This window comes from Dendrobates tinctorius, unplaced genomic scaffold (genome assembly GCF_039654945.1).
Source record: "Dendrobates tinctorius isolate UK_male_01 unplaced genomic scaffold, ASM3965494v1 ptg000084l, whole genome shotgun sequence".
NCBI classification, from domain to species: domain Eukaryota; kingdom Metazoa; phylum Chordata; class Amphibia; order Anura; family Dendrobatidae; genus Dendrobates; species Dendrobates tinctorius.
The window spans coordinates 28,259,959-28,280,249 of record NW_027361752.1 but is presented as its reverse complement, the minus strand read 5'-3'; the positions used below and the strand labels follow the sequence as shown (position 1 = coordinate 28,280,249).

The window sequence follows — 20,291 nt, the reverse complement described above, 5'->3', positions numbered from 1 at the left end:
CCCCACCCACTAGCTCAGAATCAACTAAAAATAAGAGTAAAATCCTGCAGAGGGGGAGATTGGTGAAAACTGTAGGCAACAAGTCATATAATGGCCAGTAATATTGTTTTCCCCATGTACATACACCTTATTGTGAATAATCACCTGAAATAATAGGTACAATTTAAGCTTCCATTAAAGCCCATTTACTGTAGACACGAAAGACCAAGACCACAAGTATGTCTCTGATTTTGTCCACTCAATTTTCATTAACCGTAAAGAGATAATTTGGGAATTTGGTTACTCTTTCCAATGGGATTTAGAACTTACAGGCAGGAATTTGCTGACAACCTGCCTGCTCTGACCAACAATCTCTGGTGGCTCAAGTGGTGACGCTCCGGCTTCATGTCACTTTACATCGACAGAACAGCACCTTCTCTTCTGCTCTGCTCTGTCGATGGGGCATCACTGCCAATGTCAAGCTGATTGACAGCTGGAGATCAGCTGCCTATTATCCGCAGCCTATCTGATTCCCCGCAGTTAGGCAGTGGGGAACCGGCTATCAATCAACAAGACATTGGCAAGAACTTCAGCACAGCAGACGGGAAGAGAAGAAGCTTCTGTGTCGACATGACATCACTGAAAGCTACTTAATCTCCAGCAAGAACGGTCTACTGAGATTATCGCCGTGTTTAACTGGCAGGTTCTCAGCTCCATAGGAGAAGATGACCCCTTTAACTTTTTTATAATGAAAATGAAACTGAAATATTTTCCTTTAATGGATGAGTTGTTTTCCTTGATCTTTTGTTTGAGATACAAAGAAATTGGTGTTAAAAAGGGTTATCCAAAAAGTATAATTAATAGTGATGAGCGAGTATACTCGTTGCTCGGGTTTTCCCGAGCATGCTCGGGTGTCCTCTGAGTATTTTGGCATTTCTGGAGATTTAGTTTTCGTCGTCTAATCTGCATGATTTGCGACTTACAGACAGGCTGAATACATGTGGGAATTTCCTGACAAACAGGCATTCCACACATGTATTAAAGCTGTCTAGCAGTCACAAATCAGGCAGATAAGACAATGAAAACTAAATCTCCGAGCACGCCAAAATACTCGGAGGACACCAGAGAAATGGGAATACTCACTCATCACTAATAATTAACCAAAAAACACCACTGCTCAGGTTGACCAAACACTCTTTGGTTTACAAGGTTTACTCCAATATAGGTCTTCACTGCAGGAAGTCATTAGGTAACATCCTCAGGGTATTCTGATAAAAACAGTAATATTTTAATAGTACTGTTGATACCATCAAAAACATAACAAAAAAGAGCCAACAACAGTCACAAAATGTCAAGTAAACATTGTCAGATACTGTAAATCATTTCACTGTAGAACTATTAACTCTGAGCAGAACTTGAAAGGTATAAGGAAAGTCAGCAACCAGAATAATGAAACGTAGAGATGGTGGGAATCGATTCGCTAGAACTGATCCAACAGCCGAGTGACTAATCTGTAGCAATTGAGTGGGTGCCCTGCAAAGTGCCTCCTACCTGCCAGCATCAGTAGCGCTTCTTTTGATTAGTCGGTCTGACTCATTCTCGCAACAATGACGTCGCACAAGGTCGGATAATCAAAAGAAGAGCCAGGAATGTTGTCAGGTAAAAGGTGGTCTGTCGGGAACAAATTACTGATTGTGTCTTCTGGGTTAAACTTGCGAATCAATTCACATCCTCTCTAGAAAATAAAAGAAGCTAGTCAGGAGACACCAAGACAATGTCCAAAACAAGAAAAACACTTTCAGTGTAGCATAATACTAATAGATTTCACATGTATCAATAACACTTCACGGACTTACTGATCCATAGCATTCTGTGGCGCTCAGTGATAATTGACAACAGTATTCCAATCACTCGATGCACCTGTAGAGGCGCAACATCATGCGAAGCCGCCATGGGCTCTCGTTTGTCTACTTTCTAATTATACTGCGATAATAAATGAGACATCAGGACAATCTGGTTTGGAAAATACAGAGGCAAAAGAACAGATTAAATACCCAAGTTGGTGATGTCATAAGCTTCGGATCAAACTAAATATTTTGTGGCCAGTTTTCCTTGCTATCCAACACCAATCTGATGGATGGGTGGGAGGGTGTATTTGGGCTAAAGGAGAAGAAGTGAATGTTGCTGGTTGTACAACACCAGCCTTCCCGAAGCCAAAAGGGGATAACACCAAGGGAGGGGAGATGGACACTACTGATTGCAAAGCATGGTGAGACATCCGGATAGAGTGCAGAGACTTCATCTTCATGTATCATCGTGCTCTATTACCCAAGAGTTATGAAACAATATCTTTTCTTGAGGATCAATAGAGAACCAACAGGCAGTTCTAAAATTGGACTTCTGACAGGATATGTTAACTGTAGGATAATAATGGCAGGCACTTCAAAAAAGGAAACGGGTGTCCAGTACTAAGAAGACTTCACAGTATAATAGAATACCACGGCACTCAAATAGCCCAATATGTTTCAAATTTATTACAAGAAAATGCAGCCATAAATTTTTATAACAGAACGGGGCGTTTCGGTTCGCAGACCTTGGTCATGGCCTGACAAGAGGTTCACACTGCTGTGACGAGCACATACAGACATACTGCTAAATTTTATTCTAATAAATTTGAATCAGGTAGGCCTCTTTGAGCGCTGTGGTGTTTCATTATACTAAGAACATCTTGTTCTTTCTATGCCGGACTGAGTTGAGTTACATATTTAATGGTTACATCGTTAATATAGTTGAAAAAAGGCAAATGTCCATCCAGTTCAACTGAGGGGTGGACATTTAAAAAATATTACCATTATTACATTTTCAAAATAACTGTGTTTTGTGTAAAACAACTTGCATAACGTTGTATTGGATTTATTGACGTGATGGACAAGACAGGAAAAAAAATGATGATTTCTGAAAAATGTTCTATTGATCTATAGCATTGTACAACATGTGCTTAAGTAGGTAATAGCAGTAAAGTTCAGGTGACTCTACATAATCCACATGGTAATTTACAGTCTAGTAAATTATGAATGAGCACATACTGTTTTTTTTTTTCTGTACACTGACAAACATAAAAAGAAACTTGACATTGTCTTATTTGAGCCTAAGGGTTCTCACTTCTCTTTCTGATGTAGAGAACCTTATAGGAAAAGTACTGCTTCTTGGGGAAAAATGTGGAAATTAAAACTCCTCAAGAAGAAAAAGAAAAAAAAATATCTCTGTAGTACCACCTATTGGGCTCAGTAAACCAAAGCAGAATTTCAGCTAAAAGAAAAAGAACTTAACTACAGATAGTTGTTTCTGGTTATTGCTCCTCATCAGCGCAGAACAAGGTGCTTATTGGCTGAACGAAGAGTGTTTAATGTTGAGATAATGGATTCATGTTTCTCATTGTAAATACTCCTTACTGGTGTTGAGAACGTTTTAGGTCAGGTGATGTTCACCCCCAAATTAGCTCTCTGTTAATATTGATCTCTATTGGACTTAGCTAGCCTATAATTCAATGTATGACCCTGTAACATGTATTGCAACATTTCTAACATCTTACGTGTTTGTGACAGTTTGACACTTTTCAGACTAAATGATGTTTCAAACTAAATCATACAATTCAGATGACTAAATGATGAGTAAATCTATTTGTGTCAATCCAAAATTGTAGGGGTTCAATTTGCATGAATCCAGCAAACGGCCATTGGTCACCACCATGTTTCTAAATTATTTTGGATGCCGGAAAAAGTTATTCTCACTTGTCATAAGCCCAACCTTCAACTGCCCTGTCACCACAGCTTGGTACTCAGCTAGCTGGTCACTTTGGATAGGTCTTTGGACTTGTCTTTGCTCTTTCGTCAACTGAATTTTCTGGTGCTGACTACACATCATGCGGTCACATGGGGAACGATGCACATCAAGTGATCATGTGGGGCCATGTCAGTGGCGACAAATCCAGAATGAAAACCAATCCAAATACCAGTGAGAAAACTAAAGCAAAGCTGGCAGAAGAGAAGGCAGTGAGCTGAAGCTGAAGGACAGTTGAGAGACAGCCCTATGAAACTAAGCTTAAAGGATTTGTCCACTACTCTGACAATCATTTATGAATCCCTATGTTTGCCACCAGTACAATGATAATACCTATAGTCACCTCTGATGCTGACGCCATTCCAGCGGTGTTGTCTCTGGCTCTTCTGGGGATCGTGTAACATTGTTATATCACATAACACGATTCTTGTGGCCAATCAGCTCTGGCTTCATTCTCCCTTTCTAAGGGCAAATCAAGACATCTGAAGGAAGTGATAGCTTCTGCTGCCCTCTCACTTCTTCCAGATGTTAATTACATCTGTACTAGTAGTGAAGTCAGCGCTGACTGGTTAAAGGGATCACAAGCCATAGCAATCTGAAGCAAGCCCTGGGAGAGCCAGTGCCAACACCGCTGTAATGGTGTTGGAACCAGAGGTGAATATAGGAGTTGTTATTTTACTGCGTGGTCCTACCTTGCTGCAGAGGTTGGCACCCTAGACTTGTGCCATTGGCGCCCCCGATCACTGACGACTCACATTTCTAGATAACAAAAAACATCAATAGTCTTTTTGGAAAAAAAAATCATAATTAACTCAATAATGATCTCAATATTTTTGTTACTCAGAGAGATCACTATTGGGTTAATTATGGTATTTTATTCAAAACGACTATTGATGTTTTTTGCTACCTACAAAGGTTATACTCATACATACCAATTGATTACAACTATATGAACAAAAACTACATAGTGTAAAGCAGCGGCGTCCACGCTGTGCAGTGATGAGGCAGTGACCCAAGCAAGTTCAAAAACAAAAATGTGTTTAATGCCCAACAAAACTCACACTGCACAGCACGCTGTATCCTCTGGATCGCAGCCAGGACACAAAAAAACAGTCCGTAGCCAGTTGCCGTGAGCAATCGTGCTGCCGTGTATGCAAGGGGTGCCAGACCTTTTGGCTCTGCTTGGCCCTATGTTGCCTCACACAGGAAATGATCTGCAGACCAACTGTTCCGTCTCCTTGCAAGACAGAACTGAAACACCCAAAACTATTCCTGCAGGATTTTTTTTCCTTCTCCCAATCTGTGGTCTTAGGCCACTTATAAGATCTGGGCTGGAGGAATTTACCAGACCCCACTACGTTCCTGCAGTCTGTTTCAAAAATAAAAGACCATACCAGGTTTTCCTGAACAAACTCCTTGGTCAAAATAACTTGACCAGGTTTCAAACGTACTTTTATTCTGCCTTGTGAGTCACAGACACACTGCTATGACCAAAGGCACTCCAGCGGATCTAATACGCTTATGAGCGCATCCTGGGGACACATAGCGACCCTCACATATGACTCCGGTCGCTGCCTCACAATAGGTGCAAAGCTGAGGCTTGTTCATGTTATATCTGCTGCTGCTACCTCTTCCTACCTTCCTGTATATATTTTGCACATTTTTACTTGGCACTTTTTGTTATATCTTTTGATCAATTGATTAATCACTTGGGTTTTTAGCTATAACTCTCATTTTTGCCTCTATAGGGTGCTATAGTGTGAGGAGGGCGAGTCAGCAGTGAGCGGGGGGCCACTTGTGCAGGTCTAGGGTACCAACCTCCACGACAATGTAGGATCAGACAGTATAGCTATAGGGTAAGGCACTAGCCCGCTTTCTGTCATTAGTAATGTTTTTAGTCCACTACATATTTTATTTGTAATTAATAAAATGTTATATCTTATTTATCATACAGTATGTATTTTTTCTGTGATTTGTTTGAGTTTCAGTTGCACTACATGAATCTAGTTACGCTGTGAAACATTTTACTGGGAGGCAAACATAGGAATTCAGAAGGGTTTGTCTTAGGCCAGGTTCAGATTGCGTTACTGCAGTCTCGTCAACGTATGCGTTAAACAGACTGCGCTAGCGCAACTGCCTTTTTTGGATCGCGTTATGAAGCATCTGAAGCAGCATTATGAAGCGCGATCAAATAACGCGATCCAAAAAAGACAGTTGCGCTAGCGCAGTCTGTTTATTGCTAGCAGTGACGGACTCTCGGACGCTGCAGACCGCGTCCGAGGGTCCGTCACAAAATGACGGCACATCGCTAACGCATGCCGATTATGACATGCGTTAGCGATGCGCTCGTCTATAGAAGTCTATGGGTGCGTTAACGCATCCGTTACATAGCGTTAATGCCACTATGTAACGGATGCGTTAAACGCACCCTCCTTAACGCAATGTGAACCCAGCCTTAGTAGTGTACAACACCTTTAAGTTTTTTTTTTATCCCCTTCCAGGCTTTAGGTTTATTATGCCTCGGTGTAGTGAGAAGCCTATGAGCCTAGTAAATGGCTTTCTTGCTCTTTAAAAAGCTCAGAAAACCTACAAGGAAGCTACTAAACAGACAATCCAACAGCAGGGGACGGAAATGAGACACCTCATTACTGTGGTTTATATCATTACAAGTTAGGTAGTTGTATTCTTCTGGGTTAGTTGGTCGTATTGTTCCCATATTAAGCAGAACTTAGGTTAAGTGCCATTGACAAATTACTTTCTAATGGGTGACAGTCCAATGTTTATCACACTGTCCTTAATGAGAAGCCGCATTCACTTCATCAGTGTGATGTCAAGATGTATTTTTCAATGGAGCAGCTCTTGAGAAGACCTAGCTACCTCCGCCTCTCTTCTTATCATTGATATGCGCCTCTTTCTGGCTAGTGCACAGTGTTTAGTTCTCCCTGGAATAAGCGCTGTCAATCACAGTAAATCACACCACACATAGAAAATAGCTGTCAAGACCTCTCTTCTTACACCGTGTAGGCCTGGAGGCTCTTCGTTAAATTTGGACATTGCTGCAGATCCTATGGAGGTATGGAGACCAAGAGCTCTGTGCACAAATTACAATACCTTTCAGACTAGAAGAGACAAAATGACACATCATGTACTCATCCGATTTGTGTGTTCTGGGAGGAGTGCCAAAAAAAGAGAGAAAAAAACCCTATGAGGTCTATAGATGTTTCACTGCTGTTTTAAAAGCAAATTGTGGCTTAGAGTGTTGGCAAAGTTTAAATTTACATATTTTTTAAATTATTATTATTATTGCCATGGCCAATTAAAGTTGGTGGGACTCCAATCCTATCTTTCAATCCTGGACCTTTTTTCACTCATCACAACTCTATGCGCTTGACCGTTTCTACTGTTTGGTGATCAGCATAGAAAATGAAACATTTTTTAGCAAATGTGCATGAAAAATCTCACAAAGCAAGTTCTGCAACATATTCTTCATCTAATATATGTCATCTACAATTGTGTTGTCCTTTGTTCCAAAGGAGTTTTTTGTCCCCCTCAGGTATCATGATTAGAATAGGTTATGACTCCTACATAGGCACTCCCTAAGTCTATGCCTTTTTGTTCAATTAATTTGTCTTTATCTAATTAGATCAACATTTCACAAATACAAATTAAAAATTATTATGAAGGAGCTGTTATACACCTGGCTCAGATTGGTGCTTTGCACTGTGGTGTTCCATGTTGATCTTTGCAAATAGCCTGGTGTGATCCCATGTGATCATGGTCCTGGACCTATATAAAGCCTGAGCAAGCTTCAGTATTCCTAAGGCTCTTAGTTTCTTTTTCCATCTCAACCTACTCAGAAGTCTCTAGGACATCTCCTGCCTCCATTTCCAGTATATTAGCTATTTGTCTGTGGTCTCCAGGACATCTCCTACCTGCCAGTAGTTTCCAGTATCTGAGCTACCTGTGTGCAGACTCCAGGACATCTACTGCTGGCCTACATTTTCCAGTATCTCAGCTAACTATCTTTGTTCTCAAGGACATCTCCTGCCTGTGGTTTCAAGTATCACAGCTTCCTGTCTTACTGTGGCTTTCAGTACCTCTGATAAAGGTCTACTGCCTGCTTTTCCTGTACCTCAGTTTCCTGTACACCTGCGAATTCTTGTACCTCAGTTAACAGTCTGCTGTATGCCTTCAGTCTCCAGTCCGTCAACTATTTGTGTCCTGCGTGCCTCACATTTCTACTGTACTGATGCCAGTGGCTCGTGTGCTCACCCAGACTTTGAGCTTGGAGGATCCACCTCACTACATGAGCCTAAGGCCTCTTTCACACTTCAGTTTTTTGCATCAGTTCAAATCCACCAAAAAGTCAGAGAAGCGGATCCGTTCTCAACTGATGTGAACGGATGGCACAGGATCCGTTTTCAGACGGATCCTGAAAATGAGGAAATAAAGGAACTGCTGGCCGGGAAGGAGAGAGAGAGAGAGAGAGAGAGAGAGATTTTTCTTGTTTTGTCTGGCACCCAGAAAGAAATTCGGGTTAAATTAGTGTCTGGAGGATCCGCCAGAGAAAAAAACGTTGCAAGCTCCGTTTTGAAATCTTTGAGGATGGTGACGGACAGCAACTTTTGGCGGATCCTCAAAAAATACGGATGCAACGGACAGCAATCCGTCACAATCCGCCATTAATGCAAGTCAATGGGGGAAAAAAACGGATCCTCAAAAGAAAATTGAGGATCCGTTTTTTTCAAAACCTGGCGGATTGTGACTGATTGTAAAAAACTGAAGTGTGAAAGAGGCCTAACAGGAGCCTAAATGAAAATTTAATGAGTTTCTACGAAGAACACATGGGTTACTTTCCTGATAATCTCTTCAATTTTCAAATGGCAACCGGCTGGAGGGGCAAAGCCCCCTTCCACATTGGATGACTTTCGGCAGAAAAATTCTTCAACTGGCAGCTTAACCGACAGTTATTTTGAGCATCTCTCACAAACACAGGAGCTCTCGCTTGGCCAAGCGCTCCTGTGTTCTCTATAAGAAAGCATCCAACAGATACATCTGCGGATGGCTTATCTCTAGGAGAACAATATAATCAGCAGAATGAAATCGGACAGACCCGATTAGCATCTCCCCCAACAATGAATTGACCGGAAACACCATGCTCATTAGAGTGTCAGGTGAACCCAAACCATATGGGTGAGTTCGGGCAACAGAAGTCTCACATGAAAGGAGGGCCTTAAAGAGCTTCCATCAGCAGGTTCTGGCTATTTAATCTGAGAGCAGCATAATATAGGACAAGCGGAAATGATTTCAAGGTTTTATGTTATATATTCAAAACAATCAGTGTTTTATCAGCGGGAGATTATCATTGCCAGACTAAGGTTCCTGTGCCGGGCAGTCCAGGTAATCTGTGTAGCCCCGCACCAGCCACTAATTACCAGATGTGGACAATATACAGTGTACATAAAGAGCTACCAATCACTGGTGTAGACGGGGTTATACACAGCTTAGCAATATGAGCACTGCTATATCTACAACAGATAAAACATGGATTCTATCAAAACTACCACAAGCAGTCCAGTAAGTGATGCATTGTTGAAATCAATACAGTATATTATACAGCTGCCAGATTACATAGCAAATTCCCTTTAAGATAAGATGCTGAACTTAATTATCCTAGTATCTTTGCTGTAATGAGAATATTGGGGGGGGGGGGTTCTACCGTAGCCAGCCATCTTACAGCCCAGACAGTATTTCTCAATTTTAATTGCATTATGAGACAAAGTAGGAACAAAGAAGAATAGAAGATTAAGAAAAAAAATTCCAGTGAATGTATTTTCCTTTTTTTTCTCTAAATTTTCCATGTTTACCAGTCATGTAAGATATTTAATGGGAATTGTTAAAAGAGGCTTACCTGTGCCAGCTGATATGGGGTTTGGGAGAGCCAGTGGCTCGGCAAAATATCGTAATTTCCTCTTGGCGATCTGCAGTTGCATTGAAGGATCTTTGTTGAATTAGGATAGCTGGTGGAACTGAAAAAAAAAATATATAATACAAAGTTTGCCTTCAATTTTCTATAAATGGAAATAAAAATAGTTAATAAATTTAAATAATTATTATTTTTTGTAATAGCTTTCCTCGCTAAAATTAAAAATACATAGACATACTGAAATGGATTTTTGGGTCAAAGAGATCCATGAAAAAATGAATGAAGTTTGTATTGGGAAAACTTAAAAAACAGATCTGCTTTACAGGTCTTTCGCAAGGAAATTTATGCCAGCGATCGACCTCGATCATTGCCTAGTGAAAGCATGTCCGGTGATCAAATGAAAAAAAATGCTTGATAGTTGTTAATCTCATTTGTTGATGCATTCATAAACAATTCCTTCTATTTGCAGTACATATCTTAATTGATTATTTGGAAACTTTAAAAAAGAGCGTTGATAGACTTTATACCATATTATTGATTGATAAGCGCTACCGGTTATCTACCCTTGTAAAAGGACCGCTATATAATTTCCTATGATGCCAGATTTAAACTAGAAACCAGACTTAGAAGCTACAATTCACGCTGTCAATGTTTTCATAGCAGATTTCACATACTGTCTGTAAGAAAACAGTGGCCAAATATTTGCAAAAAAAATGCAAGTTTCTAGAAATGTGTCTGTATACCTAGAGCTCGTCATTATCATTCGATTCTTAGAGGTGTCATATGAGCATTCATGTGTAAAAGCAAATTGAGTACATCTTCTTAGTATCACAAATTCACTAAGCATATTTTTTTTTCTCTATCTGCCTGTGTCTGTCCACCAGACAAATTCCTTAGCAATAAAGCATAAAAGTAAGAAACAGTGCAAAAACAAGCAATCCACCTTCATCACCTTCTCACCTCCTTTCGTGCCACCTCCTGCCTTAACATCTTTATAGCTATTCTCAGCATTGTTATTTCATGAATGAATAATTCCGTAACACAACATGCAATGGAACATGCCAGAATTTTACTTTATAGATTATTTAGAAATATACGCTACTACTCTGTGTGGCCATCCACTGTACTGTTATGTCAAGAAATATTTGGACAGTGACACAAGGTTTGACATTTTAGCTGTTAGCCAAAACATAGTCGAGATGCAGTTATATAACCAATATGAGCTTAAAGTGCAGACTCTCAGCTTAAATTTGAAGGTATTTACATACTAATTGGGGTAAGGGTTAAGAAATTACAGATCTTCAATATGTAACTGCCTCTAACAGGACAATTATCTCAAAAGCTCTTTAATGGGCTTCATGGGCTTTTCCCTCCCTAATCCATAATCAATTAAGCAGGTAAAAGGTCTGGGGCTGATTCCAAGTATGGTATTTTCATTTGGAAGCTGTTGCTGTGAACCCACATCAAGCGGTCAAAGGAGCTCTCAATGGAAGAGAAACAAACCATCAATAGGCTGAAAATTAAAGACATCCATCAGAGAGATATCAGAAGTGTTAGGAGTGGCCAAGTCAACAGTTTGGTACATTCTGAAAAACAGAGCGCACTGGTGAGCTTGGGAATTCAAAAAGGCCTGGACGTCCACAGAAGACAACAGGGGAGGATGATCGCAAAATCCTTCCTATGGTGAGGAAAACCCCTTCACAGCATCCACTCAATTGAAGAATACTCTGCAGGAAGTAGGTGTTTCAGTATTTAAATTATACAATAAAGAGGAGACTTAAACACAGCAAATACAGAGGGTTCACCACAAGGTGAAAACCATTGATCAGCCTTAAAAGTAAAAAGGCCAGAAAAGACTTTGCCAAAAAATCATGTAAAGAAGCCTTCCCAGTTCTGGAAAAACATTCATAGGATAGATTAAATTAAACTTATTCTGTACTAGAATGATGGAAAGAAATCATGGAGAAGGATTATGATCCAGAGCACAGCACATCCTCTATAAAATATGGTGGAGGCAGTGTGATGGCATCGGCATGCATGGCTTCCAATGCTATTCGGTCACTAAAGACAGAAGCAGTCAGAAGAATTCTGAATTATACAGGGCTTTACTTTCTGCTCAGATTCAAGCAGATGCAGGAAGCTTGATTGGACGGCACCTCAAAGTGACCAATGACCCAAACATACTGCGAAAGCAACTCAGGAGTTTTTTAAGGCAAAGAAGTGTAATATTCTATAACAGTCACCAGCCCTCGATCCCATCGAGCTGCCTTTAACATGCATAAAAAGAAAACTTAAGGCAGAAAGACCCACAAATAAGCAAAAACTGAAGTCAGCTGCAGAAAAGGCGTCAAAGCATCACAAAGAAGGAAACCCAGGATTTGGTGACATCCATGGCTTCCAGACTTCAGGCAGTCAGTGCCTGCAAAGGATTCTCTACAAAGTATTAAAAATGAACATTTTATTTATGGCAAAGTTCATTTGTACAATTACAAAGGCTTTGTAGAAAAATGGATGCAATACCTGAACAGCTCACAGGATATTTTTGATCAACCCCATTAATTAAACCTAAAAGTCTACACTTCACTTGCATCTCAGTTGTTTCATTTTAAATGAAAGATAGTGGCATGGGGAGCCCAAATCGCAAATATTCGGTCACTGTTCAAATATTTCTGGACCTAACTGTATATTAGAGACAAAGTGATTCAATGCGTGTACTTAATATATAATGGCCTCTGTGTCTTTCCCCTCAAATTTGATCCTTTTGGCATAAGGATTCACCATGTAAAATATGTTGACATTAAATTTAGATTTACCACTTGCTCAGGTATATATATATATATACACACACATTTGGTATCGCCGCGTTCAGAAACGCAAAATCAATTAATCTGATCGGTAAACGGCATAACATACCATACATAACGCGGGATATGCATGACGATAAGTACTAAACAAACATTTAAAACTGCAATATGATGTGCCATTGAGCAACCAGTAAATGATAACTAATCTTAAAAAAAAAATTCTAAAATATCTATGACCAAAAAGGAACAAAATTAGGAGGTAAGACCTTCAAAAACTTGCTACTTAATTTTTACCATGCATTTCCTTGGCACCCTAGTGCGCACATGTGTCCTATTGTCTGTTTCGTGGGTTTATAAGGAAGATGTCTTCAGATAGTGACCTTTTCTTCTGCTAGAACCTGTCACTTGCTCCGCAAAATGAGTAAAATACAGTGAAAATATCCCTGCGCTCCCCCGATTCTGCTGCTCAATTTATTTCAGCGACACTCCCATCTGTTTCATCTGGAGCGCAATGTGTGAAAACTCTGCTCCGAAGACCAATGGGGCACTTCCTCACTGTCTTTGCTTGGGGCATGAACTTTCATGCCACTTTGATGTTGCCAATAACAGCTTGGCAGCTGATCCAACATTCTATCAGTCTGAGATGTTGCCGAGCTGTCTGTGCTTGGCAGCGTCTGGGAAGGAAGGGTGAAAAAATGTACAGTATGCCACGAAAAAAATGGTTAGTAAGACTGAAAAACAGAGATTTCACATGATACGCTCCAGGAGAAACAAATGTGAATTTCAATGTAATGTGTTTTTTTATTTTATTATTATTATATTTCATACATAATGGAAAAAAAATACAGTTTTGACACTGACCACTAGGTCTAATATTGGATTCCAACTTGTTGTGCAACAGATGGACATTAGCAGTGAAAGACTGACTTGGTGTAAAGCCTGTATGAGGCCATCAACTTAAAAAGCAAACTCAGTCAGACTTTGCACTCGTGACTTCATCTAGCAGGTCCCAGAGAATGGTGCATTGGGTTGTATCCCCAGAGTCGCTGTTGACCAGCAGAGCAATTTGTAGACAAGAGTTGTTAAACTAGTCATGGTAATAACAAGAAGGAAAGAACCAGAGACTAAACCTGAAACAAAACAGAATCAGGGAAATAGCCGGGGTCAGATACGAGGAGTTTAGTCAAGAACAGAGTAAGACAAGTTGTGGTGAAGGTCAGGAGGGATAACGAAAAATAAGAGGTCAAGAAACAAGCCAGATCAGGGTCAGAATATCATAAGAGCACACCAGCAGTGTGTGGTAACAAAATAGTATAACTGGCAACACCTAACAGACTGTTTGGAGTTTAAATAGGGTGTGGTGCTACTCCATTGGCCACAGCAGTGAGCTGAATGCATCTTCTAAAAAAAATTGATTGTAATGCATTCAATGCCAAAAATAAATGCTTTGCCACTACCATTACTGAATTTTTTGTATTATCACTGTTAGCTTATGCTGGTATGGCCACCATTTTAATGAGCACCCTTATGTTACTCAAGTAGCTTATAAATGGTAACTATAGCATAGTACAGAGGAAATCTCCTTTATCTTTCTTTTTGGCTTGAAGAATATTTAGAATTGAGAGTCCTCAGTGGTTCATACCTTTTAATGGCTAACTGAAAAGATGGTAACACATTGCAAGCTTTCGAGACTACTCAGGTCTCTTCATCAGGCATTGACTAATACAACATCTGAAGAATCACATATTTATACACAAAAAAAACAGAAATAACGCAATAGATAAGACAAGTGATGTGAAGCAGAATTGTCATTATGGGAGAGGGATAAACATAAATATTGGAACAGTTCATAGATAAGAAGTGTGAAAGCTTTATTGCCCTCTGATTGGAGTCTGGTTCTGTGTTGCGTGATGACCCCAGAAGGTCTGATGAGCAAATTCATTAATTGATGTAAAAAGACATAAATCCATGCGACACATTCATTCCTGCACAGAGTGTGTCAAACGTTATCATAAATTTATACTCCCAGACTCTTCTGTCTCTCTGAGACTTGAAGTTACCTTTTAATACAAGTAATTTAATGTCCATCATGCTATGACCAGGGATACAAAAATGTTTTGCCACAGGTAGATCTATTCTTCTTTTTTCTCTTATTGTGAGACGATGAGAATTCATCCTTGTTCTCAGTTTTTGCGCTGTTTCCCCCACATACAGACCCCCAGTTGGACATTTAGTACAAAAGATTAAGTACACCATATTAGATGTGATGCAGCTGAAAGTATCTGGGATCTTGTAGTCCTGATGTGAGTTGGGGATCTTTATCTTGTCGTTGGTCATTATAAATGGACAGGTTTTACATTTTTTCTGGTTGCAAGGAAAGGTTCCTGCAGCTGTTGGGGAGGACAGGGAGCTTCTGACAATGATGCTTCTTAAATTTGGGGGCTGCCTAAAACACAGCAGTGGGGGGTCTGGAAATATGGATTGTAATCGGGCATCTTTTTGTAGTAAAGGCTGTAATTTCCATGCAGCTCCCCTTAGCACCTCCAGATTTGGATTGTAGGTGACCAGTAGAGGCACCCAGCTATTTTCATCTTTAGCTTTGTAATGTAGCAGGTGTGTCATGCTCACCATGTCTGTTATGTCCGCAATGTCTGTTTTGCCTCATCACCCCTGGAGCGGTGTGCACGCGCATCTCATGTCTGCTATCCTGCATGTTCTCTAGAGCAGTGTCACACTCACCTCATGACTGTTGGGCTGCAAGATGCCTGCGTGTCTGCTCTGCCTTCTGCAATCATATCTGCATGTCTGAAACCCCTGATCATGTGACCTTTCCTAGGGCCCAGCACTGTCTGGATCTGCAATCATCTCTGCATGTCTGGAATCCCTGGTCATGTGACTGCTCTCTGTGTTCCTGGAGGATCTGAACTGGAAGTTCTCCCCTGGTCCTGACCCGGAAGTGGAGGTGCTAATGCCCTATAACAGACCGCCCCTCCCTATGCTCAGGGCCTGAGTATTGTGTTGCTTCCCTGCATGGCTGCTTCGTCTGCTGGGTTGCTCCCTCTATTCTGTGCCCTTGCACTCTGCCCTGTCGTGCGTCTCTGCACACGCTCCGTGCTCGTACTCCGTCTCTTGTTCCGTGCCTTGTCTAGTGTTTGTCCTTCGTGCCATGTTTTGTCTCTGCTCTGCTTTGCCTTGTAGTACTTCCTTGCTCTGATTCCGTTCTGTGCTTCAGTCTAGCTTCCATTACTTGTTCTGTACTTTGCCTTGCTCTGCCTTGTTCCTCCTTATGGCCTTTGACTTTGCTTGCTCTGCCTCATTCTCTCCTATGGTGCTCTGTAGTGCTCCCTGGCACACGCACCATTCCTCCTCTCTTACTTTTTGTGGTCTATTCCATGTCTAGTCCCAAGGCTCTGCCTTGGCCCGGCTCTGGGCTTCGGCCTATGCTCCGCTGCTAGCTCTGTTCTTGCTCTGACCTGATTCCGTGTTTCTGCCTATGCTTCCGTTCCTTGCTCCGTACTCTGCCTAAGCTCTGTCTTGTTTCTCGTCTCTCCTTGCCTTTTTGCTCCATGTGCCATTTGCATGTGCCTGGCCTTCCTAGCCTCCTGCCTGTGCCTCAGCCGTGCCCACCCTAGCCGTGCCCGCCTGTTTGTGCCTCAGCCGTGCTCGTCGGTCAGTGACAGCTGTGTCGCCTGCTATGCCTCAGTCAGGTTCGCTGGCGTCTTGCCCGCCTGCCAGTGCTGCAGACCGATCAGCTAGCCAGTGCCCCAGCTGTGCTGTCTGTGTTTCCTTGCACCTCACGCTGTAAAGCACGCGCAGGCCCTTGCATGCTCCAAGGCATACCTCCCTGTACTTCAGTAAAGTACGCGCAGGTTTTGCCATGTTCCCTGTCATGCCCTCTTGCACGTACAGGTCCTAACCCTGTTCCTTGTACCTGTCCCTGGCGTGCCCTCTGCACGCGCAGGCCTCCGTCCTTGTACCTGTCCCTGGCGTGCCCTCTGCACATGCAGGCCTCTGTCATTTGAACCTGTCCCTGGCGTGCCCACTGCACGCGCAGGCCTCCGTCCTTTGAACCTGTCCCTGGCGTGCCTCTCTGCACGCGCAGGTCACCACCCTTGTACCTGTCCCTGGCGTGTCCATCTGCACGCGCAGGCCTCCGTCCTTGTATCTATCCCTGGCGTGTCCCTCTACACGCGCAGGCCGCCGTCCTTGCACCTGTCCTTGGCGTGTCACCTAGCACGCACCCTGCCTCGTATCCTGGTTTGCCTGCCGGATTCCCGAAACCTGCCGACCACTGCCAGAGGTCCGGAACCAGATGACTGCGGCCTGATGTCCGGAGCTGATGCCCGCAGCCTGATGCCTGGATCCTGTCGGTCGTTGCCAGTAGTCCGGAGTCCGATGCCATCGCGTCCCTGCCATGGACCCTGGCGTGTCTCATAAGCACTCACCCTGCCTTGGACCCTGGCGTGTCTCCTAAGCATGCACCCTGTCTTGGACTCTAGCGTGTCCTAGCACGCATCCCTCCTAGGAACTCTGGTGTGATCCCTAACACGTACCCTGCCTTGGACCCTGGTATGTTTTCTAGCACGTGTTATGCCTGGAACATTTGGCGTGCCCTTGCACGCACCTTGTCGTGTTTCACTGTTTGTGCCCTGCACCTGATTCCCTGTTTATGCCTTGCACCTGAATAAAGTGTGAAACCACGTTTGTTGAAGAAACTCTGTGACTTCATTTTATGTTTGGTATTCTGTCCGTCCTGTTGCCAGACACTCAATAGTGTCTCCTTGAGCCGGCCGTCTGGTCTAGCTGCCGTGGTGGCTCACCCCCTTGGTCTTGCCCCTGACACTCCCTGTACAGGGGGTGGGTTCTCACTAGGTCAGCTCGCCCTAGGTGGGTGGGCGCCACGGCCCAGAGGTCCACTCATTCAAGAAAAACGACTCAGCGTAAGCTGACGCTCGTCACAAGGTGTTTCATTGATATTCTTGTGGCTCTTGTAATTTGGTTTTCAATTGTTCTTGGATGGTAGCCCTGATTCAAAAAGGTCTTTCTGAGGCAACCAAGGTGTTCATCTCTATCCATGGGGTTGGAACACATAAGATTGTATCTGATGGCTTGGCTGTAGACAATAGAGTTTTTTATGTGTTTTGGATGGAAACTGTCCCATTTAAGGTATGTTGGGCGGTCGATTGGCTTCTGATACAGGGATGTCTCTATTTCTTTGTTCTTTAGCTTAATAATGGTGTCTAAAAAGTTAATTTCAGTGCTGGAGTAGTTGAGTGTTAAGTTGATGGTGGAATGAAATTGATTAAACTGTTCTTGGAATGTCTTTAGCTGTTTCTCAGCCTCCGTCCAGATTATTAAAATATCATCAATGCAGCGGTAGTAGGCCAGAGGCCTGATGGGACATGAGGAAAAAAAGTCACTTTCAAGCTTGGCCATGAATAGATTTGCATACTGTGGAGCCATTTTACTTCCCATAGCTGTGCCAGTCTGCTGTAGATAGATCCTGTTGTCAAATTCAAAGTAATTGTGGGTGAGGATAAATTTTGTGAGTTTCATAACATAATTTGCATCATTCCCGGTGTTTTCCATGAAGACTTTGCAGGCATTTAATCCATCCTGATGTGGGATATTAGAGTAGATTCTACATCCATGGTGGCCAGGATGGTTCCGTCTGGTAGAGGACCTATTGCTGCTAGTTTATTCAATAGGTCAGTTTTGTCCTGAATGTAGCTGGGTGTATCCTTTACCAGGGGTTTAAGAACACCCTCTACCATTGAGGACTGTCAATTCTAAATATTCTTCTATCTACTGGCTAACACGGTACAAAGATATACCTCTCTTGCATGACAAATTCTCACATAAGTAACATGAGATGAGCAGCAAAAGAATCCTGTATTAGTCTATACTGTTTGTGGCTATCCAACTATCCATTGACTGTGACAAGACTCTTTGTTTGTCAATGCAGGAAAGATGTATATCTTTGTACTGTGCTAGCCAGTAGATAGAAAAGAAATTTCAGAATTGAGAGTCCTCAGTGGTTGATACCTTCTAATGGCTAACTGAAAAGATGGTAACACATTGCAAGCTTTCGAGACTACTCAGGTCTCTTCATCAGGCATAGACTAATACAAAATCTGAAGAGTCACATATTTATGCACAATACAGCACAGAAAAAATGCAATAGATGAGACAAGTGACGTGAAGCAGAATTATGATTATGGGAGAGGGAGAAACATAAATATTGGACCAGTTCATAGATAAGGAGTCTGGATGTTTTATTGCCCTCTGATTGGGGTCTCATAATGTGTTGTGATAATTGTGATGCCCCCACAAGGTCTTAGGAGCAAATTCCTTAACTGATGTAAAAAGACATAAATCCATGCGACACATTCATTCCAGCATTGAATGTCAAAGGTCGTCATAACTTTATACTCACAGACTCTTCTCTCTCTCTGAGATGTGAAGTTACCTTTCAGTACCAGTAATTTCATATCCCTGGTGTTGTGGTCCAGCATACAAAAATGTTATGCCACAGGTAGATCCATTCTTTTTTATCTTATTGTGTGACGATGAGCATTCATCCTTGTTCTAAGCTTTTGCCCTGTCTCCCCCATATACAGACCCCCAGTTGGACATTTAGTACAAATAATTAAGTACACCACATTAGATGTAATGCAGCTGAAAGTACCTGGGATCTTGTAGTCCTGATGTGAATTGGGGATCTTTATCTTGTCCGTGGTCATTATAGATGGACAGATTTTACATTTTTTCTGGTTGCAAGGAAAGGTTCCGGCAGCTGTTGGAGAGGACAGGGAGCTTCTGACAATAATGCTTCTTAGATTTGGGGACTGCCTAAAGCACAGTAGTGGGGGGTCTGGAAAAATGGACTGTAATCGGGCATCTTTTTGTAGTAAAGGTTGTAATTTCCATGCAGCTCCCCTTAGCACTTCCAGATTTGGGTTGCAGGTGACTACTAGAGGCACCCGGTTATTTTCTTCTTTAGCTTTGTAATGTAGCAGGTGATTCCATGACATTCTGGTGGCTCTTGTAATTTGGTTTTCAATTGTTCTTGGATGGTAGCCCTGATTCAAAAAGGTCTTTTTGAGGCGACCAAGGTGTTGGTCTCTATCCATGGGGTTGGAACATATACGACTGTATCTGATGGCTTGGCTATAGATATTAGAGTTCTTTATGTGTTTTGGATGGAAACTGTCCCATTTAAGGTATGTTGGACGGTCGATTGGCTTCTGATACAGGGATGTCTCTATTTCATTGTTTTTAGCTTAATGATGGTGTCCAAAAAGTTAATCTCAGTGCTGGAGTAGTTGAGCGTTAAATTGATGGTTGGATGAAACTGATTAAACTGTTCGTGGAACGTCTTTAGCTTTTGCTCAGACTCCGTCCAGATGATTAAAATATCATCAATAGAGTTGAGCGAAACGGGTCGGTCACTTTTAAAAGTCGCCGACTTTTGCAAAAGTTGGGTTTCATGAAACGAAACCCGACCATAGCATGAGGTCGGCCACGAGGTCAACGACCATGGCGCCAAAGTCGCGTTTCAAATGATGCTTCAGCACCCTTTTTCAGCCAATGATGGAGGATGCATACTGTGGGTAACGCGATGACATAGGCAGCGGTCACCACCATCTTTGAGAAGGGTATGCAAGTGATTGGCTTGCTTTGTGTGGCGTCACAGGGACTATAAAAGGGTGTGCACGCCAACCGCCATCTTAATTCTGCTG

General features: G+C 42.1%; 1 protein-coding gene across 7 annotated transcripts in view; it reads right to left on the bottom strand.

Annotated features, from left to right (window-relative positions):
* The window catches only part of NCAM2 (neural cell adhesion molecule 2), a 588,464-nt gene that overhangs the window by 215,288 nt on the left and 352,885 nt on the right, over window positions 1–20,291 (bottom strand). For all 7 annotated transcript variants that reach the window (XR_012233936.1, XM_073584499.1, XM_073584500.1 and 4 more), the window contains one exon: window positions 9,731–9,848. Coding sequence is in view for 6 of the 7 variants with exons in the window: in XM_073584499.1 (XP_073440600.1) it covers window positions 9,731–9,848 (118 nt within the window). In the remaining variant the exon portion in view is untranslated. The remainder of the gene's footprint in view (window positions 1–9,730; window positions 9,849–20,291) is intronic.